Genomic DNA, 26,066 nt, shown 5'->3' on the forward strand with positions numbered 1-26,066 from the left:
CAATTTTTCGCCCCGTGAAGGAAATAAGATTAATGCTGGAACGGTGTATGATTTGGATAAGGTAGTGCCATTTTTAGCGACTTTTAGCACATCTTAATGTTTGGGTGTGATTTAAACGCTTTAAATGTAAATCTACATATAACGTTCATAAATAAAAGATAATTAATACAACCCATTGTAAATGAACTCAACCCCATGTGAATGCTGATTTAAAGTTTATTTCTATGATTAATTCAAACGTGTTATGTACCCCTTGACAGCGTTTAATAAAACAACACAAAAAATTAGGACAGTATACATTGAAATCTAATCACTTACATCCATCCAATTGCCTTCCAAATTGAGATGATGCAATTTGGCCCCGGTCCCTGAACCGACCCACGATCGATCTTGCGTGTGATCTGTGTCACGAGCACACAAACCCCGAAACACCCTTCGGCAAGAAACGCTTCACACTTCCTAAAACTCAACGGCTCACAGACACACAAGCAAGCAAACAGCAGAGGTCAGTGGTTTGCGTTTAATGATGCGTATGATTTTTTTATTTACCCTCCAAAGAAGAAGGAAACACACACTACTCTTACCGAAAGGTCGTCTTAAATCGACTAAGTCGCGGCACGATAAAGCACGATTTGATTGCTTTCAAATAGGATGCCAAGCACAACATTAGGGTAATGATTTTATTTAGCAATCTTTCTTATTTATCTGGTGGAATGACATTATTTCCTTTCGCTTCGAGCCGTACGTAAGTGTCCTCCAAGAGTAATTGAATTAGAAGGTTTTAAATTCGCATTTAGAAGACTTAATTACCTTGGCTTGAAGTAAAAAAATAAAATGAGACACTTCACCTTCAGTTGCGTCTTGAAACAGCCTCCAAAAAGCAGTCTGGTACAAGAAAGCCAATCTCATCTCCACAGAGAAGTCGCTGATGATCACAAGAACCGGCCGCGCAAAACACGTGCGTAATCTACCTGCCTAGTAGGAAAGGATAGCACGCATTTTTTTTTCCTCAACTCAACAAACCATGCTGCGACTCAATTGAAAGCATGCACTTCAGTTCACTATGACAACAGCATGCGTACAGCGGTTCGTCGCCTATACTCGTGGGCAACTCTTTCGTAGCGCTTAACATTGCGCTGATCAGTGCGCGCGCGTGTGCGTTGACGCACCAACATCAAGCGCACTGTACGCACTGTGTCACAGTGCCTGGTATCGTCGCGTGTGTAAAAAGTGCAATTGCACTTTTTCCTTCATTCATTGATAGAATAAGATGAAGCTGAAATGGCCGTTACTTACTTACACTCTCGAAACGGGGCTGTTTCGTTGGTATGCAGCAGCCGAAGACGATTCGTGAAACAAGCACACACACACACATACACAGCGCTACGAAAGGTGTACGGATAGTTCGTCGATCGCTTCGTGTAGTACGGCGCTGTAGCAACAATTCCTACTTTCACTTTCCACCTCTCCCTGCAGCACGCCCCGTCCCTGGTGCTTGATAACATTTTACCGATGTGGTTGTTGTTGTTGCTGATCGTCACGATCGCCAATACCAGCTTCCGCTATGTGGTTGTGTATTGTTTTGTACCAGCAAAAGAAAAGGAATGTAATTAATTGGAAATTAAATAATTAACAATAATGGGAATACTTAATTTAATATTTTGTATAGTTTGTTTAAAAAAGTTGTATTATTTTATGATTATTTTTTATTCATTTTCATTAAAATATAAATACGAGAAGCATAGAATTTTCTAAAAGTATACAATTAAACATTATACAAATATAGTTTATTAAAAAATTAAATCAATTGTTTCTTTGGTGGATTGATTAAACAAAACCCACCCTCCTCACCATTGCGCACAACCGCATCGCCCAAGAAACGAACCGCTCGTTTATTCGTTCCTCCCTCCCCACCCGATCAACAAAATAGACAAGGGTGGTAAAAACCGAAAGTACCGACCCGAGGCCACTGATGAACCTCCACCACAACCTGCCACCGTATGCACGGTCCGAGTCCGACCAGCCTCGGGCTGCCATCGGGTGCCTCAAGATGATCAGCGCCAATCTCAGTTTCTGGTGGGAAGTCTACCGAGTCGGAGGTTGTCTGTCGGAGTAAGACGTTGGCGCAGACGCACACACACGCATATAAGCGTTTCGTAAACAGCGGACGGTTATAAAAAAACTGTTGACCTACCTCGGTGAGTGATTCAGTGTGGGGAGTGCGAGAAGTGTGAAGGTTGCCCCAAAAGATGTTGAAGCACCTTCCAAAACACGATCACCGATCGGCCAGACGACTAATGATGAGTAACATTTTTTTCTCAATTTCAGACCGAAATCGTACATTGAACCGAACTGGTGAAAAACAGCCGGAAATAACTGTTTCGCACCTGACCTGCCGGTGATTTTGGAAAATATTTCCGCGCAAAAAAAACCATCCAAAGATGCATAAGTGTGTTGCATTGTGTTTTACGGTACGTGGCGGGAAAAAAGGAGAAATTAACGAACCGTACAGTCTCCATCACAGTTTGAACTGGGTCCCGGGAAAGTGTTACACGCCCTGTGCGGTTTGTGAGCGTACCAACCAGGGTGTAAGCAGGTTGTAGAAAGTGACCGAATATTCCAGAACGGGGACAGTGCGGGCAATCAGTAAAAACGACGAAAGGCCCCCGGGGACGCCCGTCGAATAACAATAACGTGTGGTGCGCTTTTGACTTTGAGGATCTTTTGATCGTCTGCGGTTCGTGTGGTGTACCTGCCGTGCTGCACGTTTGCAGATTTCCTTGAGCCAAGTTTTCATGGTGGTGGGGATCAACGAACAACCACAACAACAACGATGGCGATGGTTGCCTCCACTGTTGCATAACCGTGTATAACCGTGTGTTCGAGGGGCGGCGGTTTGGCTTGCTTGCGTCTTGTTGCGTACAGACAACATTTGAATGTGTGAGATGTGCATGATGTGGTGTTTGTTTTTTTGTGCGACCTTTAAGCTGTAGTAAATGGTTGTGTAAAATGTAGTGAGCTATCGATTAATTATCGCAGTTAACTCGAATAAGCTCAGAATTTGTTTATGAACAGTTCATAAGACAAATTTACTGTTGTTCACTGTGCAAACGATGTCAATATTCCATTTTTTTATCTTTTAAAGTGAGAAAACTTCAAATTTTCTTTTCTTCATGTTTCCACAACATATTTTCAATTATTTTTTAAAATTTAAGTATTGAAGATTACTGTTAACATTTCGGACAATTCCTATGACACAGTCATTAGTCTGTATAGTATTGAATGAACCAAGACCCATCTATAAGCTCTAAGGAAGGGCACGACAAGCACACACACAAATGTAAAGCAAACTTTTTTAGTATTTGACCTTTACACATTTAATTAGGCTGCTTAACTGTCTTGCCAGTTTAACTTGGTTTTGTAAAAAACTAATATATGAGTATACTGTAATTATATTTTGCAGATTTTGGCCCTGGTGCTGGTAGTCCTGTTGCCAAGTGCAGAGTCTACTCTGCAGCCAAAAGCTCCCAATTTTCAGTATTTTGAAAGGTAAAAATTGTACTCTTTCGCTCTTAAAATATACCATACACTAAATTCTATTCTCCTCTTTACAGGCCAAAATACAGATACCCCTACTACGATGAAAATGGAAAGGGCAAGCTGCTGTACGGGTACGGTGGACCGGAACTCTATCAATACAAAAGCTTCTCGCCTTTGGACGGCATTCATTGAGTCGTACGGTTCAGCGTTACGTTGAATGCGTGAACCTGAAAGGTATGGAGAACTACCCGAAAGCTTTACCATGAAGCGCCCAGAACAACATGCTTCTGAATACAGCTTCGCACTAGTCCGCGACTGTTTCGAATCTTATGGTGGGGTTCTCCACCTTACTTTCAGTTAGGTGTGGTAGTGGTGGTGATCAACCACTACTACAATTCATTTTTAGTTCGTAAACTTGTACATGGAGATAAGAACATAGGAGTTTGTGTTAAGAAACGGATATAAGTTGTTACCAAATAAACAAAAACTTACTTTTTAAGAAAATGTTTTGCTTTTTATTCTTCACCATTGTTCGCTTTTCATCTTTTACACTCTTCTTTTCTGCGTGGAAATGTAGAGTACATTGTTGCCGCGGATGAACGCATCGCCGTACTTGTTTTTCAGCTGCCCATTTACGTACTCTTCCGTCTGGTCCAGGGCAATGTTCATGTAGCCGTCCAAACAGGCAAGCACTCCTGTGCAGAAAACAAAACAATGGCATAAATAGAAAGATTCCTGCAGAACGAGAATTACTAGGTATCAACCACTGCACTTACCTCTGTAATCGACGCCACTATTGAGCTTTACGACCACGGGTCGGCCGTGAATTTGGTTGATGAATTGCGACAGCGCTTCCTTGCGGGACATTGTGAATCTGAAAAGATGGAACACCAGCTTAAGAGTGATGCAAGAGTAGCATAAAAGCACAAATTATGCATTAAGGACATAAAGACTGAATTTGTCCAAAAGATTGTAGGTTTAATCATTCCACGCTACAAGAAACACGGTTACAAGAAACCGGAACCAGATACAGATCGAGTTTGGACAATTGTTTCAGCTTTTCAGGTGTCCCCGGTGTAAGGTGTACAATTGTGTTATTATATACTAATTGTATCGCGTTAAATTTACCTTAAATAAGACAATTTTACGATATTCCTTTAATCTCTCCGGCTTGAGGCGCGTTCTTCTAGCTTTTTGTAAACAATGCCAAGAAACAGGTTGACATATCGTTTGACATTTGCTTGACGCGGGATGTTCGACATTCTTTCCGAAATTGTTTCTGTTTCTGTTTGCTCAATTATTTGAAAAACTAATTTATTTCAAACATTTCCATTTGTGAAGCTGTTAATCACAAATAATATAGATAGTAATCATTAATACTAATCTGCGGTCAGTTTCTCTTGGCTACAAAGCAAACAGTATAACAGCTTGTTTTTGAACCAGTATAACAGATGTCGGATACTGTCGGATAACAGATGTCGTGCAATAGATGTAGCAAGCGTGATTTCAAATTGTAGGCACGGCACTTTTTATTACCTTTTCAGACTCCTCGCAGTAATTTTTACAATATAAATAAATACACTACCAGCACACTAACACTAAACCACTTCTCAGTACTTTCCAAAGTCCTTCCCAATCGCTCCGTAGTACCGCAAAGCCTGCGGCGAATAGCCGTTACCGATCAGGGCGATCAAATTTTCCCCCCGATATCCAAACTGCCGCTGATAAGCGCCCCGTAACTGCTGCGCACGGTTCGGATCGAATGGAATGTAGTAGCGCATCTCTTGTACCGGATGGCCAGCAATCAAGTTGTGGAAATAGCTCACCACCGCTAGTGCCTTTTGCGCTACCGAGGCATCACGCACCGGAGGGCCTCTTTTGCCATTGGGTGGATATTTGAAGTATTCAAATTTCTGCAGATTTAGATTGTAATCGAACGGATTGTAGAAACAGTACACTTGTTGTACCACTGCCAACAGGACGATCCACAGCACGATCTGGAAAAGAGGGGAAAGCACGATGCGAGGAATGATTTGAAATCGTCACCACTAAAAAAATGGATCACACTTACTGATTTCATATTGAACAACTGGAATGCAATAGCGCACACCCTTTCGGCAACTGGCCACTTTCGCTACTGATAGTGAAATGAGCACTACCGTAAGCTAGCAATTTGTGGGTACCATCCCGGGTGCATAGAAAAGGTAGCTTATAAAACCAGCCTAATTAATATGCTCGACGGGTTCAATCGGGTAAAGTGTCATGTGCGCTACCCCACTTTCGGCCGCGTGCATTCGCATATTGTCCCATCGATGTACGTGCGTGACGTAATGAATCGAATCGAAAGTCAGGCACAACGATTGTTACATTCAGAAGTTTACGCTCAGGTCGAACGCATGAATGTTCACATTTCTCCGATAGTCTCAAGGTTAAGGAAAGCATTGTGTCATAAATATATGGGCCAACATTAATCTCTTCGTCAGTTAGTGTGTATATGGCTTGTGGTATCGTTTTAGCCTAATGTTTTAGCCTCCCCTGTACACTACATACAACGCACAGATGCCTGTTTTGATCATTTCTTCGTTTATTTGCACAAGTTTGTTTGATCGAGTTTTGTTACTTGCACCCATTGTTTAGTCAAACAAACGTCCTTTTCACGTCCATTCCGATCCTCCCTTTTCACGAGCATTCCGGTACCTTTCCCGCCTGGTTTCCCTCCTTCTGTGCAATGCATCACATTCAGCTGCACTACATGCTAATGATTGCAGTTCGTTTCAAAACCACATGCCGAAAGCAAATGATGCTGAACGCGACTCTTCCCCCCTCACTCCAAAAGCAAACTCATAAACATATTAAACACGTTCTGACTGTTGTGTCTGTCTGGAAATTGTCTTCTTCACTGTCGGCGGATAGCATCCTGCATCCAGGCGAACGAACGCAAATAATAAATGTAAGTGGATTAACTTCGCACAAAATTAAACACTAACGTAAGCAAACTGCACACAAAAAGAGTACGGTCCTCTCTTTTATGCAGTATGTGTATGTGTGTGTGTGTGTGTGGGCTTGGCTGTTATCATCACCTCCTGAGCCGGTCAGAATTAGTTTGCCCAAGACATCAACTCCTTCATGTCCGGATCGTCTTCTTCGGCGACGGCAGCTAAAATGAGAGACCGGAAAGGGGGGAAGCGTTAGTAATTACCACCGCCACTTTGAAGGACATGGTCTAAATTGCAATAGACAGGATGAACAATCACCAAAACAAAAGTCATCTCGCCAAAAGCTAATAAGTTGACCGTGAGCAAACCTTGCGTACCTTTCTTTTTCTCCTTCTCCTTTGCCTTGGCCGGCAAGTCCGTGGAGGGAACTTCGGGTAGCTCGTCCGTTTCTGGCTGCACGCCCAGCAGCTCTTTGTCCAGCTCTTCCTGCTCCAGCTCCTCGAGCTCCTTCTCCAGCTCGTCCTCGTCGATGTCCTGGCCGAAGCCGACGGCACTGGACACGGCATTGGAAATTTCGTTGGCAATGTCGTTCTGTTCGGCAATGTCATCCATCAGATCGTGCACATCATCAATGTTCCTGAAAATGGGGAGTGGATGAGGAAACAACGCCGAGCGTTAGCTAAGCTATAGAAACGATTGCGCCGCAACACAAAGGCCAACGCGGGTGTTCCAACTTACATATCCTTATGGGTAACTTTAAGCGCATCGGAAGCCTTCTTCATCGTCTTCAGCACTTCGGCGTTTGTGTTCGCATTCTCCAGCGCCTCTCGCTGCATTTCAATCGTCGAAAGTGTGCCATCGATTTGCTGTAGCTGTTTCTCGTACCGCTTCTTCCGCTTCAGCGCCTGGATGGCCGCTGTTGACAAAACGAAAACATTATGACTCATCGAGCAGTGGACAATAGCGACCCCCTCCTACAAGACAACCACCACCTGCACATGCACACACATGCACAAATCGGACACCACGGGTACGCATTTCCGGCAACATACCTCGTTTGTTTTTGGTACCATTTTTCCTGGCCGTATCTATCTCGACCTCGATTTTCTTCTCTAGGAACTCCTGCTTTTTGGTGAGCATATTTTCTATGTCTCGCAGCTTTTGTATCGCTTCGCTCGGTGTCGGGGCTGGTTCGCCCTTTTTCCCCGAAAACAGCTTCCCGAAGAAACTCATCGTTTTTTCACTGTGCTGGCGCGGTTGGGTGTACTGGCGAGGAAAACCTACCGACGGTTTTCACGGCAATCACAGACGATAAAAAACAAATTTCTAAACTGAAAGCAACTTATGTTTTTCTACGATTTCCCGAACAATTGTCGAATGCGTCATCTGTCGAGCTCCAAGTCAATGTTGGTGGGAAAGGCAGGTGAGCTCAACGGCTGTCTCGGGCGGCCATGTTTTATTTGTGCAATTTGACAGCACTGTTCGTGTTTATCTACGAGCACAACAAAGGCACAATGAGAATAATTTCGGAGGAGCGAATGTAAAACATGCAATTTGTACGAATTTTTTTACATATTTTTATTGAAATAAACTGTGTAAGAAATACACTCCCTCCACGTCGGGGCAACACCAAATCTGGCTGGTTCGACGAAGAATGCAAACTAGTGACCGAAAGTAAAAACAATGCATACCGAGCAATGCAGCAACGGCATAGAACGCGGGCATGCGAAGAGTGGTACTCACGGCTCAGACGTGAAAGGAAACGAATTTTCCGCTCCAAGAAACACGCATGAGAAGAGCAAAACATGCGGGAACTCGAGCAAACCAAAGAGGCATACGGACCAACACGAAAGTTTTACAGGATAACGGATTGGCAGACGAAGGTGGGAGACCGTGAGCGGTTTCGAACACTCCTGAGACAGGCAAAGACCGTAAAGCGGTTGTAGCGCCGGATAAGTAAGTAAGTACGTATGTGACGACATATTCTAGGCCATCTTTAATTACTTTGCCTTCTCATATTACTCAATATGTTGTGTTTTATGTTATCAACTTCCTTCAATTACTTCATCTCAATATTTTTTAATCATATCATAAGCCTAAAAGCAATGATTTGCTGTATTAAAATAATTTATTTATCACATTCTAAATATCTTCAGAGAATCAAGATAGTGGTACCAACATCCCATGAGTGTGTTAGAAATTGTTAATGGTGTAAATAAAAGGTCCCCATTTGTGCTTACTTAATTGATTGACGTGTATGTAGTCGTTTGATACATACTTTGGAAAATCTTGGCAAATCTGAAAAGCGAGAAAAAATTACCAAATAAATAAAACTGATTTCAATTAGCGACGAATTGCCTGTACTTACATCATAAGGCACGCGCAGGTGAAGTAGACGGTGGCAGTGATTAGGTTAAATGCGCCCGGGTACCAAGCGAGGGTACTCTTGTACACGAACGTGTACAGCGGGGCCGAGAACAGCGGCGTGATCGATTCAATCGACGTTGTCAGAGAGAAAATCTTACCAATATCATTGGGCGGTGCCGTGTTTGAGATAACGGCTCTGCTCATCGGTCCCGCAATGCCTTTCATAAAGCAAATCGCTGTGCCCATGTACAAATGCCATGGTTCTGAGGCCAGCGCTTGAATGGTGCTGTTGATCGCGTAGCAGCAGTACCCGAGGGCGGCCAGCACAGTGACGGACGGGTTGAACAGCTTGCGAATGACGTACAGGCCCGCCGTGTTGCCAATAATCATAAATACGATAGCCGACGCATCGTAGTACGAGTAATCCTTCACCGTCCACTCAAAGCGCTCCCGCAGAAACAGCAGAAACACCGTTTGGGAGCCATCTAAGAAGAGAGCGAAAGTGCGAGGTAAGATTGCTGCACGTCTGCCTTCAGATGCAATTTCACGAACGAGTGCAAAATGCTTATCTTACCCATCGCGAAGATGTTGGCCGCAAGGGCTAATATTACCAACCAAATGATCAAACGATCATAGTTCGGGCGCCGTTTAAAGCAAGTCTGCATCAACTCCGACACCAAATCGAGCCGGAACAGCTCCCGCGCCCTGTTATTCGTTTCGCTCAGCTCGTTCGGTTTGATGCTCTCCTCGATGTAGAATATTATATACATCAGGCCAAGAAACACGGCCCCGGCTGCGATCGCAAACACGGTCGTACCGTTCGTCCAGCGAAGTATGTAGCTGCTGCTTAGCGTACCCGCCAGCAGCCCGGTAAATACGGCAGCCTCCACGATAGCCATTCTAGATACACAAAAAAATAAATCAAATCACCAATTGTTCGATGATAAAATACTGCAGACACACTTACTTGGTCGCGCGAGTTTTCTCCACCGTCACATCGGCAATGTAGCAGAATACACCCGTAATCAGCGCACAGGTACCACCGGACAGCGCCGTCGTGATCGAGGCAAGCACATAGTACCACGGGTTGATGGTGTAGTACATGGACAGGAAGCTGATCAATGCCACGATCGCGTACGTTAAAAAGGCACCCGTAAAGCACGACACTATCACCGGCTTGCGGCCGTACCGGTCCGACCACGGACCGATGAACATGCTGCCCAGTGCCGGGATGATCGATTCGACCAGCGATTTTGCCATCAGGATGTTAGCCGAGTATGGTTGGATCGCTTTTTCCAGCTGCTGGATCTCTTCCGTTTCATTTTCCGTGCCCAGCTGATCGCACAGCGATTTGTTCTTCCCGAACGCGCCAGTACAGGTCTGGTATACGATTTGATTAGCGAATACAGCAGCTACAATGATGGGAACAGTTACTTGATGCGCGTAACCTTGACAACGCCTTGCTAGTGATACTTACAGGAAACGTTCCAGGCGAAGAATATCAGCAGTACGGCGGGTTCCAGGATTAAATATCGATACTTTCGCTCGAGCCTGGGCGGTTGGGTTGGTTCTGGCCCAAGGTCAACCACAGGAAGCCGATCATCCGTTGTCTCTCTTTCGTCCATTTTCGGTCCGGCCGTACTACATCAAGTGTTGCCTTTGTCCACAGAAGATCTTCCACTTCGACTGTACGACACAACGCCCCTACCGAGTGAACTTCCTTCCTTGCGCTATCTTTTAACAGCGTTTTTGTCCGGCCGTGGTTAAGAATAGAAGATTACACGGTTTCGCGTGCCCCTGCTGATGACTCATGCATACACTCACCGAGCACAAAGAACTTTTCCAATAACGCGAGTCGAAGCACCAGCGAGTACAGTAAAAGTGGGGGTTAGTACTGTTTAGCTCCGCAACTATTGAACAGTTTTACGACTAATCCGATCTTGGCTGGAGATAGGGTAAGCCGTTTGACTCTCGATGCAGTCGTTGCAACACTGAGCAGAAGCTGCAGCAAACTTACGCATTCCTTCGCATTTGCAGAACGACGCAGCGCGAGATAGTGCGCTAATAAAAACAACCCTTCGCGGAGGAGGCTGGCGATACTATTGCTGGTGGTAATATTTTTGCGCTGTACACTGTTATCATCGCCAAGACCAGTACTACGACTACCACCAACCACCACCACCACTACCACCAAAGGAAAACAATACCACTTCACCCGCTGAAATAGGGACGACCAAAACAAACGCTAAACAAAGTGTAATCCCTTTTGACAGCCTTCAGCTGATCGGCGTACAGTGGTATGCGTTAGATTAAGCGAAGGAAATTAAAAAAAAAAATTAATTTTTATTTGATTGTATGAATGTTTCATTTGAAAAATATAAGAAAAAAATTATTGAACGATTTTTTTAAATATAATTTGCACAAAAAACTCTTTTGATTGCTTCTATAATAACAATTCTGGCTGATAAAACCGTCTAATGAGATGCGTTATGATGCTGAAATTACAAAAAAGACAAACAAACAAATTGCATTAAAACAATAGACCGTCTATAAAGGCATCTAAGCACTTACAACATCAACAACAGTGCTGCACCATACACACTGGCCGCCACAAAGTTGAACACTTCCGGTAACGACTCTATCGTGGCATTGTACACGAACGTAAACAATGGGGCAGACACTAGCGGCACGACGGCAGTCAGCGATAGCGCCATGGTAAAGAACTTGGCCATATCACCGGCGGGGAGTATCGTGGAACAGATGGTCATTAGGGCCGCACCGTCCGTTCCCTTGAGAACGGTAACCGAAATAGCCAGATACAGCATCCACCCGCTGCTTGCGAAGCCCATGATCAGCGAGTCTACGATGTAGCTGGCGATCGATACGATCGCCACGGTAGTGTCCGAACAGTGGAATATCTGAAGTTATGGAATAGTGAGCTTATTGTACCTATTCTTGATGAAATAAAATCCCCTGCGCTTACCTGCTTCAGGATCGGTATTCCAATTACATTGCCGAAAATGATAATCAGCACATCGGTGAACTGAAAGTAGCTGAACTGCTTCAAATCCCAGCCGAATTTTCGTCTCGTAAACATGTAAAACACTCCGCCACTGCCACCGGCCAGCTCTGTTAGTCCGGTCAGCAGCACGATCGACCACAGTATCTCTCTCACGTACCCGGACCGGCGCATGAAAAACGTCCCCGAAAGCTCGCGCAACCGTTCGCAGGACAGCAGATCGCGCAACTTTTCCACCGCACTGTTGCTGTTGCTCAGAATGATACTATCCTCGGTGAAGCGGGCGATGTACACGATCGCCAGCAGGATCAGCACGCTGGCAATCAGGAAGGTGGCGGCAACGTTTAACCATTCCACAATGTAGCTGCTCGCCAGAAATCCCAACAGTGCGCCGGCCATCATGGAGGCCTCCATGAAGCCCATGCGCATGGTGCGCGTCTGCTCGTTTGTAACGTCGGAAAGGTAGCTGAAGGCGGCCGCTGTAATCACGGTCATGCCGCCCAGCACCGAGAACGGAAGATAAGCGGCAGTGTAATACCACGGGGTCAGAGTGACCTGCATCGATAGGAACGCTAGCAGCGTCAGCAGCACGAACGAACACAGCACGCCTGCGAACGGACGAAGCAACAGGATATGGAAATGGAGGCCTGTTTACAAAAAAACCAACCACATTTACCGTTCACCAAATATACACACCGGCACTCGCGATCAGCATGGCAGGCTTTCGACCGTAACGATCAGACCACGCACCGAGCAGCAGGGCACTCAGGACCGGAACCACCGACTTTATAATCACTATCACCATCGTCACATTGGCCGCCAGCGGTTGGACCTGCGTTTCGATCATCGCCCGCCGGGAGGAGTTTGAGTCCGTGTTGAGCAGTTGACAATCGCCACGATCGAACCCTTCCACGAGGCACGTCTGCAGGATGATATGATTCGCCAGGACGACCTCTGCGGCGGGAAAGGTGGGACAAAACGAATTAAAGTGGTGTGTCCTGTAGCACTGCAACTCTCCTTCCCCAACCTGAGATGCTCATGGCAAAGCAAAAAACCAGCAGGGCAGGTTCGAAGCTAATGTACTGGGCCTGCTCGCGCCAACGGGCCGCATTGCGCAACCTCATCAGGCTCTGCTTGGCGAACAGGTCCTCTTCGCCACTGGAGTACACACTGTCCGAGCGTCCTTCTTCCATGGTGATCGCGGTACCACTGAATTCTGCCCTGCGTTCTGATCTGCTCTGGTCTGTTCTGCTGCATCATTATTTGGTCTGGCCAAGGGACTCTCCGGAGTAGGTTATCAAAATCTTGCAAAAGTGTGCGCTGTAGTCGATCGATTTTTTGTTTGTTTTATTGATATCGACCGGCAGCGAATCGGGGTTCCGTTTCCGCGCAGGGCAATCTTGAGTACAGTGAATACAGATTATTTCATACGCCATTGCTCTATGCCTTGAGGTTTGTGTGGCTGCAACGAGTATGACCGTGAAATGATACTATGGTTCACTTGTGTGTGAATGTGACAGATCATGTCTGAAATTTTGAAATAATTAGCAGCTAGCTATTTCCTATCCTCTTTAGGCAACTCGTTGTTCTACGGACTATCAGAAACAGAAACTTAAACTCTCAAAAGCTTCCTTCTTTATTGCCAGTAGTGCCAGCATCTTTCATTAGCAATTTTAAAGTTTGGGATCGTTGCGACGTTTGCGTTTGTGAAATACCTGCTAGATCAAAGGACAGAAGTGGTTCGATTGCTAGTCTACATTTAAACACCAAATTAGTTGCACCAACTAAGAAATGAAACGGTTCTGGTGATAGGATTCAAAAGCGCCAGAACTAACTAGCGTTCAAAGTTTCCTACCAGAGATCTTTGTGAACAGTATCTTTAACCAATACAATTAGCTATGCTAGTTTCCTATTTTTATTATAGTCTGTTTCTCAAAATTCAAAACTGCTATAATTTATAAATCAGAACACATCTTCTTCTGTGTGTTTTGAATTATACAGGACTTCTTCTTCTACTTTTTTTCTTATTGGCGTAGCGATCTACGCGATCATGCCGGTCTGTACAGGCGTTCGAGAATTATTCAATACCAGACAGCCGGATAGTCAGTCCTTGTTATGGGGAGACAGTCCATATGAGGTTTGAACTCACGACGGACATGTCATTAAGTTGTATCTATACTGGTTTATGTGAGTTATTTTTTCCAGTATAACTAAAAACATAGGACGCACTTGCAAAGAAATGGACGGTTTGTATGGGAACTTATCCACGTCCTGACATTTAGGTTCGGACGCGATAGACTGCCGAGTAGACGTAAGAACAAATAGAAATATGATCATGTAAATGTTACAAACGTGTTCAATCTTTAGAGATGACCTAAGACGTGGTTTGTTATTCCTTAGAATGCTTACCATTATGAAAATAAGCTCTTCGATCCTCGCTAATCCTCACACCCTTATATTTATGTAAACACTGTAGACGTAACTGATCAATAGCCGATCCTTTGTTTGATGCGTACAGCGTATGTAATGTTTAAAGAAACTGGTTCATCGTCAAAGGATTACAACAAATTGCACCCGTTCGATGTTTGTGTATGTGTGCGATAGAGTGCGTCTATCAGATGTAGATAAGATGCAGCACGCGGCCGGAGAACGCTACACAGTAACACAGTGGCGGGTAGCGTGACGATCTTTACCGTCGGAGGCACAATAACACAACACAAGTTATCACCCTCCACCATTCCCCAATCACCCACTCGGTTCTTCATTCTCTCGGTAGACAATGCACGACGAACTACCACCGAATGCCGCCTCCCTATCGCTAGATGCACGTTAGGCTCCATGGCGGTAGGTGCAATCAATGTACCATACCTACCTGTGAATCGTTATCACTTCCACCTCCCACGGTGGTTCATCCCTCCCATTCACCCGTAGCGCACTAATGGCGGGCCAGTAATTGGTATGATTGGTCGCAAACTTCTCGCTTCCCGCGCTATCAGCGACTGTGATTCACGCGTTGCCGTTCGTCACATGAACGAGGTGGTGGCAGGTGGCGAAACCATCATCGATATCATCAATTCGAGGCGGGTTTTGTTGTGAGTGTTAGGCGTTTCACGCGTTTTGGGAGTTGCAACGGGACAAACATTCGCTAGGCTCGTCGTACCGTTAGAGCAGGTTCAGCGTACGAGCACGTTGGTTGTACCGTGTCGCGCGCGCCCTAGACGAGATTACTCGCGCCATCCGCTTGCGCGCATCAGCTGCGCAATCACACATTATCATCCGGCATCGGTCCGGCTTGGGCTGGACCGGGTTCTTCCGGCAACATTGTGCTCCGGAGTACGCTTGAGAAACCAAGTTTACCAACACCGAGTCATGCCCCCCGGGCACTGAGACTGTTTCCGATATCGATAACGATCGTACACAAAGGTATGTAGTACTGTGGACGGTTGTGATGCTGATCTGCTCTAGGCCGGAGTGTGTGGAGTAGCTTCCGAATGTGATGCTGATCGTTACGCTTTCCTTTTCGTACGTAGCTACCACACCGGGAGGACGTACTGCGTGACTCCGAGTGTAAACGTGTTGGGTTGTGTGTTAGCGTCTATGTGGTTCCAAAATACGTCACCTTTTCTTTAATGGTGTGAGTCACAACCCCCCCACCGTCCCTATCTGCTGTGCTGTGTGTGAAGATATCTAAGGTATTAGCTGCGATAAAACGGTGTCCACGCGTCTCCAAAGTTTACACAAACTGCGGATTGAGGGACACGGTTCGACGGTGTGTGAGTGTGCGTAAGTGTGGAAAGGTGCAAAGGTGGATTAGTAGTGCGACGAGCATGAGAAGCGATATGCAAAGGCCACCCCGTCTAGACGATGGTCGCAGTAGCGACGAAGACACGCCACTGTTGGCAGCACCAAGGTACAGCTCCATGGCCGTCTCAGCAGTAGCAGATGCCGCAGCAGCATCATCACCACCACCTCCCCCACCGCCATCGGCATCATCCTGCTCGTCCGATGGCGGGAAAGTGTCCACCAGCGTGACCGATCGGCTCTGCACCTTCGAACCGATACTGGTGCTGCTCTGCTTCGGACTCAGTGTATCAGGTACGCAAAAAACAAAACCATCACCTGAAGCTGTGTGTGTCGCGTTCAAATTGCGTTGTTATCGCGCGCAAAGCAATCACCATCAACGTGCGTGACTTGCGCAAAGTGACACCCTACTTTCCTTGTTGTTTCCGTCATGTTGTGTGTGTTTTTTTTTTCTCTCTCGCCAAAAATCTCAGGGGTGGTGCTGGCCGATCAAATTATCTATCAATCGTGCGTCGTAACGCTCGGCTATGATCGAGCGCTCTGCGCCCAGCTCGGCACCAGAAGCAACTCCTCCGATGTGGCGCAGCTGGAAACGATCGTGCAACCGTACGCGGCCAAGATCACGATGGTGAACACGATCCTGATGTCGGTGCTGCCCGCCCTGTGCGCCCTGTTCATGGGCCCCTGGTCGGACAAGTATGGGCGCAAGCCGGCCATGATTGTGCCGGCGGTCGGATTCATCACAACGTACGTCATGATCGGCATACTGTCCCTGCTGTCCAAGCGCTTCCTGGTGGATCCGTGGTGCTATGTGGTTGCGCACATACCGGCCGCTATCCTGGGAGGTAGTACCGTACTGATGGCAGCCATCTTTAGCTATCTGACCGATACGACGAGCGAGGCGAACCGTACGGTACGGATCGGTATACTGCAGGCCTGCACGATGCTCGGTGCGTTCGTGGGGCTGCTGTCGAGCAGCTTCATCTTGCAGTGGACGAACGTACCGACCATGTTCTTCCTATCGGCGGGCACGGTGTCCGCCAGCTGTGCCTTTCTGTACTTCTGCCTGGAGGATAGCATCAAACCGGACGCGAGCATGGTGCACCGGCAGGTCCGGGAAATCTTCCGCCTTAGCCATCTGGCCGAACTGCTGACCACGTTCTTCAAGAAGCGCTCCTTCTACGACCGGGGCATCGTGTGGCTAACGATATCGATCGGTATCGTAACCGTGCTCGGCGCCGGCGGTGGGACAGTGTTTTTCCTCTACACCCGGCGCCAGTTCGGGTGGACGATACAGGAGTTTACCATCTGGCAGGCGGTGGAGTTGCTCTCGATCGTGGCCGGGAACGTGATCGGCATATCGGTGCTGAAAACGCTGCTCAAGCTTCCGGACATCTGGTTGGCGCTGCTGTCCGTGCTGAACTATGCGCTCGACGCACTCATCAAAGGGCTGGCACGGCAGGGCTGGGAACTGTTCCTGGCGACCGGTATCACACCGCTGAAGGCTACCGAAGGGGCGGCACTGATGGCGATCTGTTCGGCCATCATACCGTCCAGTGAAATTGCAAAGTTTTACTCGATAGCGATGGCCATGACGAACACCGTCTCGCTTGCGTCGGCTCCACTGTTCACGTACATCTACAACTCGACGGTGGCGACGTCCCCGCAAGTGTTTAACTTTGTGTCTTCGGGAATATTTTCCCTCAACGTCGTGCTGGTTGGGTGAGTGAGTGTGTGTGTGTGTGTGTGTGTGTGTGTGTGTGTGTGTGTGTGTGGACGCAAGTGTATAACAAGCATTTTTGAAAATGTTCCATTTCTATTTCTGTTTCTATCTCTCAGGGTGATTGCGGTGCTGCTGCGTAAGCGAAGGAAAGCCCAGGCTGATCCACTGTTTACGCAAGATAGCGAAATCTTAACGTGAGAAACCCATGTGCCCGCAGCGTTCCTAGTCATCGTGCTAATAAATAATACCGCTACTGTACGTTGTGCTTTAGTGGTGTAGCTTGTGTAAGTATTAAGAAATGTTGAATTGAGAGCGGCGCCGCTAATGGCATTTGGAGTGATAATGTGCCTTCTGAGGTTGGTTTTGTAATTTTTATAGTTTGTACATTAAAGATTGGTATTTTTAAGCAATTTATAAAACATACAGAGAGAGTGTTTATTTTATAATAAAGAGGAAAACATGTATACACTCAACCAAAGTGTACTGGTATCTTTTTGAGCTCTACGCTACACATCATCTACCGAAATGGTTCATCGTCCAGTATTGAATCAATTTCTAGATCGGTATAGGTACTGTATCGGTTCCTAGACTGAGATTGGTTTAAGATTTTTTCCGTTACTTCCTGAAGAAGAATAATATCGAGGAATTTTCAGGACCGAAATGGATTTAGGATCAGTTTCAAGGCCATTATATGTTTAAGATCAGTTCCAATTCCAGCATTCCAGTTCCAAGCAGTATTGCCCGTGTGCCAGATCCAACATGCGGTATGAATTTAGTTTCAGTTCCTTGACCAGTAAGGGTTTAAGATCTGTACTAGGATCGATTCGTGATAAGTCCCAGGATTGGCATGGATTCGTAATGTATTCCACAGCCGGTATGAGTTCAGGATCAGTTACAGGACTGGCACAATGGCACCGTGGAATAATGATCAAATATCAGTATAAGTTCCTGATACTGTATGCGTTCAGGAATAGTTCCATGGCCGGTGTGAGATTAGCTTAATTTCCAGGACAGTTATGGGGTCAGTATCAGTTCCAGGACCGTCATGCGTTCGGGATATGTTTCTAGACCAGTATGGGTTCAGTATCATTTCCAGGCTTGTTATGAGCTCACGATTGGTGTCAGGACCAATTTTGGTTCCGCATCTGTTACAGGGCTAGTATTTGTCCTGTATCAGTTCCTGGTCCGGTATGTCTACAGTACAAGTTCCAGGACCGACATGGGATGAGCTTGGCTTCGAGGGGAGATATGGGCTCACGAAGAAATTCAGGACCGGTACGGGTTTTGCATCAGTTACATCACAGGTAAGACAAAAAAGCAGTATAAATTCTACATCAATTACAGGAGTAATAAAGGTTTGGAATAAAATCGAAAATGGGAATGAATTTTGGAGATCTTTCTTTTGGCATGTATCTAGAAGTTTAGGGACACCTGGGAATTGGGTTGTGTAGCCTTATAACCGTTGCAAATGAACTTGTTGGAAGAAACAAATTCTTTGACACATAAAACGGGATACTCGTTCATACATTTGCCAATATAAGTTCGATGTAGAGGTCATGGTGAATTGAAGAGAATTTCCACAATTATGGTTTGTATGAGGATTCTTCTTCTTTTTAATTTTGCATAACAACCGTTGTCGGTCTAGGTCTACATGTACCAATAATACGCTCGACTTTCAGAGATTAATTGATAGCCCATAGCAGGGCAGTCAGTCGTATGTATGGGGGCACGGTCCTTTCGGAGCTTGAACCCATGACGGGTATGTTGTTAAGTCGTAAGAGTTGACGACTGTTCTATGAGACCGGCCGGTAGGATTATAATTTATCCTTACAACCACAATTATTTGTCACTACAACTATCGTTATAATAAGGCCGCCCAAGCCTCTACCAGCAGGTTAACATTATGTCACACAGGAATGTTGGGTACATGTGACTTGAACAATAAAACATAGTCCATCCAAGATATGGTAAAATGATTGTGATGTAAATCAACACATTTTCACCGTTGTAATGCATTTATTGTAAGTTTACCGTTAAATTCAAAACTATCACGTGTTTCGTAAATTCCGACAGCACGTCCGACAACAATGACGAGTGACGTCTAACCACTGCGTAGCGTAAAACAATCAAAACAAATCTACTGTCAACGTGCCGACTCCGTCAAACCATGCGGTTTGTTGTTCTTCGCCACCACGACGGGCAGGAATTGTGCGCGTAATTCAAAATGAGCAAAGCTGGAAATACTAAAACGTCGCTGTTTAAAGCTGGCCGTAAGCAGCATGAAAAGTTCAACCGCAAGGTATAGCCATCACACACCTTTGCTTTGCTTTGTGAATTGATTTGTAAAGGTTCTACTCTCTCACCTCCTTTTTAGCGTGCAAAAGGCGGCCCGAAGGGTAGCGACATTCCGCCGGCCAAAGTATCGCGCCAGGACTACGACGAAGATATCGACAGTGACGAAGAGCTAGAGAAGGAGCAGCAGAAGCAGGCAGAAGTGGAGGATGAGTTGGCTACGCTCGAAACCACCCAGGACAAGCGCATACGTTTGGCCAAACAGTATTTGCGCCAGGTACAGGAGCAAGAGCAGGAGCGATATGATGAGGAAGCGGACGAGAGCAAACTGGTCACCGGTATGGCCCGCACACTCAAGCAGTCCTTTCTCAAAGAGACGGGCAGAGTGCATCGAGCGCTCGGTGCCAAGTGCACCGGATTCGAGCTCGAGCGAGCCATCTCCTTTCACTGGAAGAAGCAGCGCCTCTCGCCCACCTGCTGTGCGCTGTCCGCGGACGATGCGTTCCTGTACGTTGGCTGCAAGAGCGGCTGGGTGGTCCGGTGGGATGTGGCCGCCAAACAGCGAACGGCTTGCTTTCAGGTGAAAAACAGTGTCATACACGCGATCGCGCTATCGCACGACCTGAAGTATCTGGTGGTGGCGGACGGCACCGAGGAGATGAAGGTACTGGACGGAACCACACTGGTGCAGCAGAACACGCTCAAGGGACACGCGAAAGCCGTCACCGGCGTCGTGTTCCGGCAGAACTCGTACCAGCTGTTCTCGTGCAGTGCCGACCGAACGGTGAAGGTGTGGAGCCTGGAGGAGATGGTGTACATCGAAACGCTGTACGGCCACCAGAGCCAGGTGTCCGGCATTGATGCGCTTGCGCTGGAGCGTGTCGTCACGTCCGGCGGGATGGACCAAACGATACGCGTGTGGAAGGTGGCGGAAGAATCGCAGCTCGTGTTCAACGCCGTCGAGGAGGACTTTTCGGCGGTAAAGTTTGTGAGCAACGAGCTGTTCGTGTCCGGGTCGGTCGAGGGATCGTTCGCGCTGTGGAGCAGTGGGAAGAAGAAACCCATCCACCGCGTCAAGCTAGCCCACGGGCAGCAGAGCGAAGGACACCCGAACTGGATCAGTGCGGTCGGTGTGCTGGCCAATTCGGACATCGTGGCGTCCGGGTCGTGCGATGGCGCGGTGCGTGTGTGGAAGTTGATCAACAAACGGCGCACGATTCAACCGCTGCTGCAAATCCCTGTGGAAGGGTTCGTGAACGCGATCGAGTTTACTAGCGATGGCAAGTTTCTGGTGGTGGCCGTCGGGCAGGAACATCGTATGGGACGCTGGTGGACGTTGCGCCAGGCCAAGAATCAGGTTCTATGGATTCCGTTGTCGATTGAGACGTAGAAAAAAGTTAATAAAACATAAGCTTCACGTGATTCTCTATTTACTTTGATTAATGCGAAGGAAACAACTACAACCGTTCTTGTTTTTATACATTTATTTCGAATTTCAAAAACACACAAACACAAGGGTTATCTCTAAACACATAGAAAGATTAACAATTGAGGGATGATGTGGCGGGGTAGAAAATAGGACATGTTGTAAAATTCAAACTACTATCATATCAACTACTGCTAAGAATCATCAAATTTGCAATCTATTCGTCAGTGGATATCGTCGAGCAGCACAACAAAAACTGCAACCCGATCTACAATGTAACTAGAGGCGGTAATAGAAATAAAAAGAAGCATGAAAATACTTTAAAACAAAGTTATGTTTCAAAGGCCATAAGAAAGAAAATTGCATAGCCGATGATACGCTTCTCAACATGATAAAAGCGTAAAAAGGGAAAACAGACGGTCCGTTTCCGGTCCACTTTAGCGGTAACAACAACTGGGGTTTTGTAAGGGGGACAGGGTTCGTCTTCCTTCAGCCCGCCCCATTTTCACTCTACTGCACAACCTCATTCGCCTTGCGCTCGAGCACATCGATCACTTTAGCGAGATCGCAGTCTTTGGCAATTTTGGCGTACTTTACCTTCCGCACCTCCGGCAGCGTCAGCCAGAACGGGACCAGCTGCGCTATCATGCGGATGTGCTCCTCCAGCTCCTGCAGCGTCAGTTTGCCCCGGTAGCTGTTCTCGATCTTCACGACGGGCGTTTCCAGCGGCAGCACATTCTTCCGCTCGGTCACGAACACGTTGCGCAGGTGGCGGGCAATCTCCGGCAGGCGGCTGTACTTCATCGCCTCCTTTTCCTGGGACGGCCGCCTAACCATCTGCTCCAGTGCTTTGGCCGCCTGCTTCGCCCGTATCTTCTCCAGCAGTGCTTTCGGGACGTTTTTCAGCATCTGTTCCGCGGGATCGCTCAGTAGGGCGGTGGTGGTGCTAGGAGTAGTAGAAACTTTTTCCGTTTTTATACCGATCGGTGGTTTCTTATCCCCAGGCTCGGTGGTCGTCGGTTGTGGAGTACCGCTCGTGACCACTGCCGCGTCCTGCTTCTTTTTCTCCTCCAACCGTGCTAGCGCACGCTCCATCGGGGTGCCGCAGCTGAACAGGTTCCGGGCCGTGGACAGTACGTCCCGGGCGGACGAGAACCGCTCCACATTCGGTGGCTGCGGCAGTTCCGCTTTCTCGATGTCGGGACAGTTTTCCAGATCAAAGTCCACATGCCAGCGGACGATCTTGCTGCGGTCAATGTTCAGCGGTGGATCCAGCGTCTGCAGGAACGCTTGATGCGCGTCCTTCGTGCGCTCCAGCAGCAAGCGGCGGAAGTGCTGGTAGCGTTCGAGCAGTGACTGCGAATTGACGGCCGGCTTCGTGTTGGTGCGAATAAAATCATCCTCCGCGGCTTTCCGCCCCGGCTCTTCGGGGGCATCCGCAATGTTTGGTCTAATCACTAGCTGGTAGGTTTCGTGCTTCGTAGCCGAACCGTAGTTCTTTGTCATCTCCTGGCTCAGCGTGAACGCGTCCGGGAAGAGGGAGTAGATTTGGGCGAGATGGGATTCGAAAAAGTTCTTCCTTGCCATCCGCTGGACGGCCGGCTTCAGCTTCTTGAACGTAATCTGCTCCTTGCGGTTGTGCAGCATCGAGCAGACCGTGTCGGTGCACTTGAACAGCTCCAGCAGCGACCGGTACTTGAACGGCAGCTGCAGGGTGGGAACGCCCGCCTCCACCAGATTGTGGAAGCGCTGGTAGGCGGGCAGCTTCTTCGGGCTGGCCATGACGGGCGTCCCGGCCGTCGGCTCCTTGATCGGGCTCATCAGCGCCGACAAGCGCTTGGGCGTTACATTGTTAGCCGGCGAGCTCGACGCATCTTTCGTCGGTGTGCGCAGCAGCTTCGAAGGACTGGCGATCGTTTTCTTTGGGCTGTGGAAAAAAGAGGAGAGAGATAATTAGTGAAAGACGTTCTCTCCCGCCCGTGCAAGGGCTCATTAGGGCTAATGATGATAGGCGTCACCGTGCTTCTTACCTTACCATCACCTCTACGTCCAGGGTGGCAAATTTCTCGAGATTTTTAGCAGCCACCGCCGGCGAGACGGAAGGCTTCGTTCCCTCGAGACGCTCCCTGCGAAGACGGTCCATCTTATCGAGCCCGCTCTGTATGGCGTTCAGCTTCGTTTTCAGCTCCGGCAGGCGGGGATGCTGCAGCAGCTTGTTGCGTATGTCCGTCAGCGACATGGCATCTTTGTCCTTGCCCAGCTGGAGCGTGCGCGAAACGCTAGCCTTCGTCGGCGCCTTGGCCACATTGTTTAGGTTGTTGCGGGGCGAAAACTCAACCGGCTTGGAGTCTACAACCGATGCTGCCACGGGTTCCACCTTCACCGGAGAAGCAAGCTTCTTTTCCGGCACAGCGGGACGCTTCGACGGGCTGGCCGTATGGGGGCGCTTCTGTGGTGACAGATTGCCCTTCTTCACGAACGACACCAGCTTCGGCTGGGCTGCTGCCAGCAGTGCCTTCGTCTTCTCGTCCAGATCGACCGGCCCGATGCGTCTGATTGCCCGGGATGCTCGCGTAACACGGCGGCCCAGCTCCGCCGGATCGCTGACGGCACCATTATCTTTTCCGACGGCGGCTTCAAGGTTCTTCAAAGTAAAGTTGGTATTGTTAGCAAACACGAAGCGTAGCTCCTCGTGATCCGAGTTCTGTGAACTGTTCGTCAAGTTTCCAACTGTATCTACGGGGGAGTTTTCCAGTACCAGTACCTTATTTCGGCCCGCCGCCCCAAGCGTATCGTGCGCTGCGCGTTTGCGTGTGTTGAAGTAGGACGCGACCGTTGGCTGCGACATATTGCAGCTGGGTGGGACAAATCCGCAGCAATCGAAAATGGTCACCACTGTTCACGGACACACCTATTACCTTACGGAGGAGGAAAACTGTTATCGGCGACACGAGTGCAGCGTCAGCAGGCCGATTTTTTCGCTCGCCTAAAATGGTCTCCTGTCAGTTGCTTTTCCCTCCAATTTGAAACTGCACTCGGCTGGTGATGCGCAGGAATTGCATTCCTCTACATAATCGATGAAACCCCGTCCGCCGTCAACGCCATGTCGACGAAGCAGTGTTTGTTTACGATCGGTCAGTGTGGCCAGATTTTGTTGGCAGATTTCGTAGGAGCACCAACATTTCATCTGTAGTTTTCGGTAGGTTGAAACTCGATACTTAGTTAAGAAGAAGTGTTAGGCGGTGGAAGGAAGGGGGGGAGGTGTGCTAGTGCACAAAACGAAAGTTCCATCTCACGAGAAAATACATTCTTTATCTAGGATATGGATTAGGATATTACTTAGATTTGGTTCAGCGGGTACACAAATTCAGGTCTTTCTGAAGTGTCGATGTGAAATTGTGCTAGGAATTCTAAGCCAAAGAAGGACTAAGATGCACATTTGCTTCTCAGTGGTGGCATGTTCTTTTTCTCGGGGCTCCAAGCGGCCGCTTAGGGCCGCTGCAGTGCTCCATCGGATATGATTTTATCGTACGTGTTGTCATTTGATTTTCGCCGGATTACTAAGATCGATTAGATTATTTGTCTGAGTTTTATAGTTCAATGATTAAAAAAATAGGATTTTTCCTTAAAACCCTCCATATGTAAATCGGTATTTCTGGTCACTCAGGGCAATGCGAGCTGTCTGGCGCTCACCCTTCAAAAGCCCTTACTCAAAACGTCAAAAACTGTCACAACTACTTAAAAAAACGTCGCCAGCGAGGGACACTCGCACCGATTTGGTTTTGAGACGGTTTTTTAAGTGGTTGTGACGGTTTTCAACGTTTCCAGCGAGGGCTTTTGAGGGGCCTGCGGGCCAGTGTGGCCAGATTATTTTGGCAGACTTTGGCAGGAGCACCAAAATTTTATCTGTAGTGTTCGGTAGGAGCAGGGTGTATACGGACCAGGTAGTCTCATCCCATACAAATTGACAACTAATTTCGGATATTAAAAAAGCTCCTTTTGACAGAATGGGTGCAATGAATTTCCATAGTAACGGTTCGCTTTCCTTAGCAACACATACCTATCCAAGCGCCACAGATTACGCTTAAACGACTGGAAAATCGAATAACCATAAAAAACGAAATCTCCATAACTTCATTGGTTTGCTTAATAGATGGTGTATTACAACTCATCATCCCAAGTGCCACAAATTTACTAAAAGACCACTAAACGGGTTCTAAACGACTCAAGCTCTCAACCTAAACGGAATATAAAAACACTTCGTTTAACAAACGGCAAACGACTCATGTATTCTAAAAATAGCAAAAAGCTGGTGGCGCCATCTGTTGATGGGATACCTAACTAGTGGAGCTTCCTCGCTTGGAGGAGAGCTTTCTCATTCCTTCTGTTCTGTTGTATGGTTTCGCATTGAAGTTATGTATCGCTAGAACGACCATTGATATAGATTTTTGCTCAGAAAGTTAGAAGGCTTTATAGGTTATGATAAGATGAAACTTGTCCAAACACATTGCAAGAAAAGGACAGCAATATAATGATGAGTTGTAATACGCCATTGCCTATTGAGCAAACCAATGAAGCTATGGAGCTTTCGTTTTTTCTATGGATATTTGATTTTCCAGTCGTTTAAGCTTAATCTGTTTCGCTTGGGCTTATATTGCTGTCCTTTTCTTAGAATGTGTTTGGACAAGGCCTACACCTATATAGCCTTATAACTTTCTGAGCAAAAATCTATAAAAATAGTCGTGTGGTTAGATACGTGGGTATTGACACCAACGACCATTACTAAAATCTCACTTACTTCAGTGCTGGTAGTTTACATTGGAGTTTAGTATTTAAACAATCTTATCGCCGTTCTAGTTCTAGCGATGCATAACTTCAATGCGAAACCACAAAGGGAATGAGAAAGCTCTCCTCCAAGCGAGGAAGCTCCACTGGTTGGGTATCCCACAAACAGATGGCGCC

At 47.2% G+C, this 26,066-nt stretch overlaps 9 protein-coding genes across 13 annotated transcripts; 3 read left to right on the forward strand and 6 right to left on the reverse strand.

The window, feature by feature from the left end:
- Positions 1-202: 202 nt before the first annotated feature.
- LOC120952215 (U6 snRNA-associated Sm-like protein LSm6) lies at positions 203-4,778 on the reverse strand. Of its 2 annotated transcripts, XR_007452251.1 has the most exons (4): positions 4,669-4,778; positions 4,317-4,414; positions 4,033-4,235; positions 203-1,562 (listed from the first exon to the last, which is right to left on the reverse strand). XR_007452251.1 is itself a non-coding variant. In XM_040371427.2 (3 exons), exons 2-3 carry the CDS (start codon positions 4,405-4,407, stop codon positions 4,087-4,089), a joined length of 240 nt encoding a protein of 79 aa, XP_040227361.1. In that variant the 5' UTR covers positions 4,408-4,414; positions 4,669-4,778; the 3' UTR covers positions 4,029-4,086. The 2 variants fall into 2 exon arrangements, 1 of the variants encoding a protein (XP_040227361.1); XM_040371427.2 differs by lacking the exon at positions 203-1,562 and having other exon boundaries at positions 4,029-4,235.
- On the forward strand, positions 1,952-4,044 carry LOC120952217 (uncharacterized). Its single transcript, XM_040371430.2, has 4 exons — positions 1,952-2,198; positions 2,329-2,471; positions 3,464-3,549; positions 3,615-4,044. The coding sequence occupies exons 2-4, from the start codon at positions 2,442-2,444 to the stop codon at positions 3,730-3,732; spliced, it is 234 nt and encodes a 77-aa protein (XP_040227364.2). The 5' UTR covers positions 1,952-2,198; positions 2,329-2,441; the 3' UTR covers positions 3,733-4,044.
- A 42-nt stretch (positions 4,779-4,820) lies between the features above and the next one.
- LOC120947654 (uncharacterized) lies at positions 4,821-6,018 on the reverse strand. The gene is made up of 2 exons (XM_040363157.2): positions 5,612-6,018; positions 4,821-5,537 (listed from the first exon to the last, which is right to left on the reverse strand). Exons 1-2 carry the CDS (start codon positions 5,618-5,620, stop codon positions 5,151-5,153), a joined length of 396 nt encoding a protein of 131 aa, XP_040219091.2. The 5' UTR covers positions 5,621-6,018; the 3' UTR covers positions 4,821-5,150.
- An 84-nt stretch (positions 6,019-6,102) lies between these two features.
- LOC120947653 (charged multivesicular body protein 4b) lies at positions 6,103-7,869 on the reverse strand. The gene is made up of 4 exons (XM_040363156.2): positions 7,529-7,869; positions 7,215-7,392; positions 6,854-7,113; positions 6,103-6,697 (listed from the first exon to the last, which is right to left on the reverse strand). Exons 1-4 carry the CDS (start codon positions 7,707-7,709, stop codon positions 6,639-6,641), a joined length of 678 nt encoding a protein of 225 aa, XP_040219090.1. The 5' UTR covers positions 7,710-7,869; the 3' UTR covers positions 6,103-6,638.
- A 716-nt stretch (positions 7,870-8,585) lies between these two features.
- LOC120947652 (proton-coupled folate transporter-like) lies at positions 8,586-11,017 on the reverse strand. The gene is made up of 5 exons (XM_040363155.2): positions 10,321-11,017; positions 9,811-10,255; positions 9,418-9,743; positions 8,845-9,328; positions 8,586-8,774 (listed from the first exon to the last, which is right to left on the reverse strand). Exons 1-5 carry the CDS (start codon positions 10,466-10,468, stop codon positions 8,717-8,719), a joined length of 1,461 nt encoding a protein of 486 aa, XP_040219089.2. The 5' UTR covers positions 10,469-11,017; the 3' UTR covers positions 8,586-8,716.
- Positions 11,018-11,197: 180 nt separating this feature from the next.
- Positions 11,198-14,684, reverse strand: LOC120947651 (proton-coupled folate transporter-like). Of its 2 annotated transcripts, none has more exons than XM_040363153.2 (6): positions 14,272-14,684; positions 12,890-13,324; positions 12,559-12,816; positions 11,827-12,470; positions 11,415-11,761; positions 11,198-11,338 (listed from the first exon to the last, which is right to left on the reverse strand). In XM_040363153.2, the coding sequence occupies exons 2-6, from the start codon at positions 13,053-13,055 to the stop codon at positions 11,287-11,289; spliced, it is 1,467 nt and encodes a 488-aa protein (XP_040219087.2). In that variant the 5' UTR covers positions 13,056-13,324; positions 14,272-14,684; the 3' UTR covers positions 11,198-11,286. The 2 variants fall into 2 exon arrangements, with proteins under 2 accessions (XP_040219087.2, XP_040219086.2); XM_040363152.2 differs by having other exon boundaries at positions 12,890-14,160.
- A 337-nt stretch (positions 14,685-15,021) lies between these two features.
- On the forward strand, positions 15,022-17,864 carry LOC120947649 (proton-coupled folate transporter-like). 2 transcript variants are annotated; one of them, XM_040363150.2, is made up of 4 exons: positions 15,022-15,285; positions 15,393-15,957; positions 16,137-17,385; positions 17,503-17,864. In XM_040363150.2, exons 2-4 carry the CDS (start codon positions 15,690-15,692, stop codon positions 17,582-17,584), a joined length of 1,599 nt encoding a protein of 532 aa, XP_040219084.2. In that variant the 5' UTR covers positions 15,022-15,285; positions 15,393-15,689; the 3' UTR covers positions 17,585-17,864. The 2 variants fall into 2 exon arrangements, with proteins under 2 accessions (XP_040219084.2, XP_040219085.2); XM_040363151.2 differs by lacking the exon at positions 15,022-15,285 and having other exon boundaries at positions 15,292-15,957.
- Positions 17,865-19,541: 1,677 nt separating this feature from the next.
- On the forward strand, positions 19,542-21,100 carry LOC120950270 (U3 small nucleolar RNA-interacting protein 2). Its single transcript, XM_040368174.2, has 2 exons — positions 19,542-19,685; positions 19,761-21,100. Exons 1-2 carry the CDS (start codon positions 19,611-19,613, stop codon positions 21,066-21,068), a joined length of 1,383 nt encoding a protein of 460 aa, XP_040224108.2. The 5' UTR covers positions 19,542-19,610; the 3' UTR covers positions 21,069-21,100.
- Positions 21,101-21,147: 47 nt separating this feature from the next.
- Positions 21,148-24,204, reverse strand: LOC120950269 (DNA replication factor Cdt1). Of its 2 annotated transcripts, XM_040368173.2 has the most exons (3): positions 23,869-24,204; positions 23,135-23,748; positions 21,149-23,031 (listed from the first exon to the last, which is right to left on the reverse strand). In XM_040368173.2, the coding sequence occupies exons 1-3, from the start codon at positions 23,950-23,952 to the stop codon at positions 21,615-21,617; spliced, it is 2,115 nt and encodes a 704-aa protein (XP_040224107.2). In that variant the 5' UTR covers positions 23,953-24,204; the 3' UTR covers positions 21,149-21,614. The 2 variants fall into 2 exon arrangements, with proteins under 2 accessions (XP_040224106.2, XP_040224107.2); XM_040368172.2 differs by having other exon boundaries at positions 21,148-23,031; positions 23,135-24,204.
- Positions 24,205-26,066: the final 1,862 nt, after the last annotated feature.

The sequence above is a fragment of the Anopheles coluzzii genome, chromosome 2 (genome assembly GCF_943734685.1).
Source record: "Anopheles coluzzii chromosome 2, AcolN3, whole genome shotgun sequence".
NCBI lineage: Eukaryota > Metazoa > Arthropoda > Insecta > Diptera > Culicidae > Anopheles > Anopheles coluzzii.

Excerpts from the sequence above, each read along its gene's own strand:
- LOC120952217 (XM_040371430.2), top strand. The coding sequence starts at position 2,442 with ATGCATAAGTGTGTTGCATTGTGTTTTACG. Across the intron at positions 2,472-3,463 it reads GTGTTGCATTGTGTTTTACG|ATTTTGGCCCTGGTGCTGGT; the intron begins GTACGTGGCGGG and ends TATATTTTGCAG. Across the intron at positions 3,550-3,614 it reads AATTTTCAGTATTTTGAAAG|GCCAAAATACAGATACCCCT; the intron begins GTAAAAATTGTA and ends TCCTCTTTACAG.
- LOC120952215 (XM_040371427.2), bottom strand. The coding sequence starts at position 4,407 with ATGTCCCGCAAGGAAGCGCTGTCGCAATTCATCAACCAAATTCACGGC. Across the intron at positions 4,236-4,316 it reads TAGTGGCGTCGATTACAGAG|GAGTGCTTGCCTGTTTGGAC; the intron begins GTAAGTGCAGTG and ends TTTTCTGCACAG.
- LOC120947653 (XM_040363156.2), bottom strand. The coding sequence starts at position 7,709 with ATGAGTTTCTTCGGGAAGCTGTTTTCGGGGAAAAAGGGCGAACCAGCC. Across the intron at positions 7,393-7,528 it reads TGGTACCAAAAACAAACGAG|CGGCCATCCAGGCGCTGAAG; the intron begins GTATGTTGCCGG and ends TTTTGTCAACAG. Across the intron at positions 7,114-7,214 it reads AAAGTTACCCATAAGGATAT|GAACATTGATGATGTGCACG; the intron begins GTAAGTTGGAAC and ends CCCCATTTTCAG.
- LOC120947652 (XM_040363155.2), bottom strand. The coding sequence starts at position 10,468 with ATGGACGAAAGAGAGACAACGGATGATCGGCTTCCTGTGGTTGACCTT. Across the intron at positions 10,256-10,320 it reads CTTCGCCTGGAACGTTTCCT|CTGCTGTATTCGCTAATCAA; the intron begins GTAAGTATCACT and ends CCATCATTGTAG. Across the intron at positions 8,775-8,844 it reads ACCTGCGCGTGCCTTATGAT|ATTTGCCAAGATTTTCCAAA; the intron begins GTAAGTACAGGC and ends CTCGCTTTTCAG.
- LOC120947651 (XM_040363153.2), bottom strand. The coding sequence starts at position 13,055 with ATGGAAGAAGGACGCTCGGACAGTGTGTACTCCAGTGGCGAAGAGGAC. Across the intron at positions 12,817-12,889 it reads CTTTGCCATGAGCATCTCAG|AGGTCGTCCTGGCGAATCAT; the intron begins GTTGGGGAAGGA and ends TTCCCGCCGCAG. Across the intron at positions 11,762-11,826 it reads GAATACCGATCCTGAAGCAG|ATATTCCACTGTTCGGACAC; the intron begins GTAAGCGCAGGG and ends CCATAACTTCAG.
- LOC120947649 (XM_040363150.2), top strand. The coding sequence starts at position 15,690 with ATGAGAAGCGATATGCAAAGGCCACCCCGTCTAGACGATGGTCGCAGT. Across the intron at positions 15,958-16,136 it reads CTTCGGACTCAGTGTATCAG|GGGTGGTGCTGGCCGATCAA; the intron begins GTACGCAAAAAA and ends CAAAAATCTCAG. Across the intron at positions 17,386-17,502 it reads CTCAACGTCGTGCTGGTTGG|GGTGATTGCGGTGCTGCTGC; the intron begins GTGAGTGAGTGT and ends TCTATCTCTCAG.
- LOC120950270 (XM_040368174.2), top strand. The coding sequence starts at position 19,611 with ATGAGCAAAGCTGGAAATACTAAAACGTCGCTGTTTAAAGCTGGCCGT. Across the intron at positions 19,686-19,760 it reads ATGAAAAGTTCAACCGCAAG|CGTGCAAAAGGCGGCCCGAA; the intron begins GTATAGCCATCA and ends CCTCCTTTTTAG.
- LOC120950269 (XM_040368172.2), bottom strand. The coding sequence starts at position 23,952 with ATGTCGCAGCCAACGGTCGCGTCCTACTTCAACACACGCAAACGCGCA. Across the intron at positions 23,032-23,134 it reads GACGTAGAGGTGATGGTAAG|CCCAAAGAAAACGATCGCCA; the intron begins GTAAGAAGCACG and ends TTTTTTCCACAG.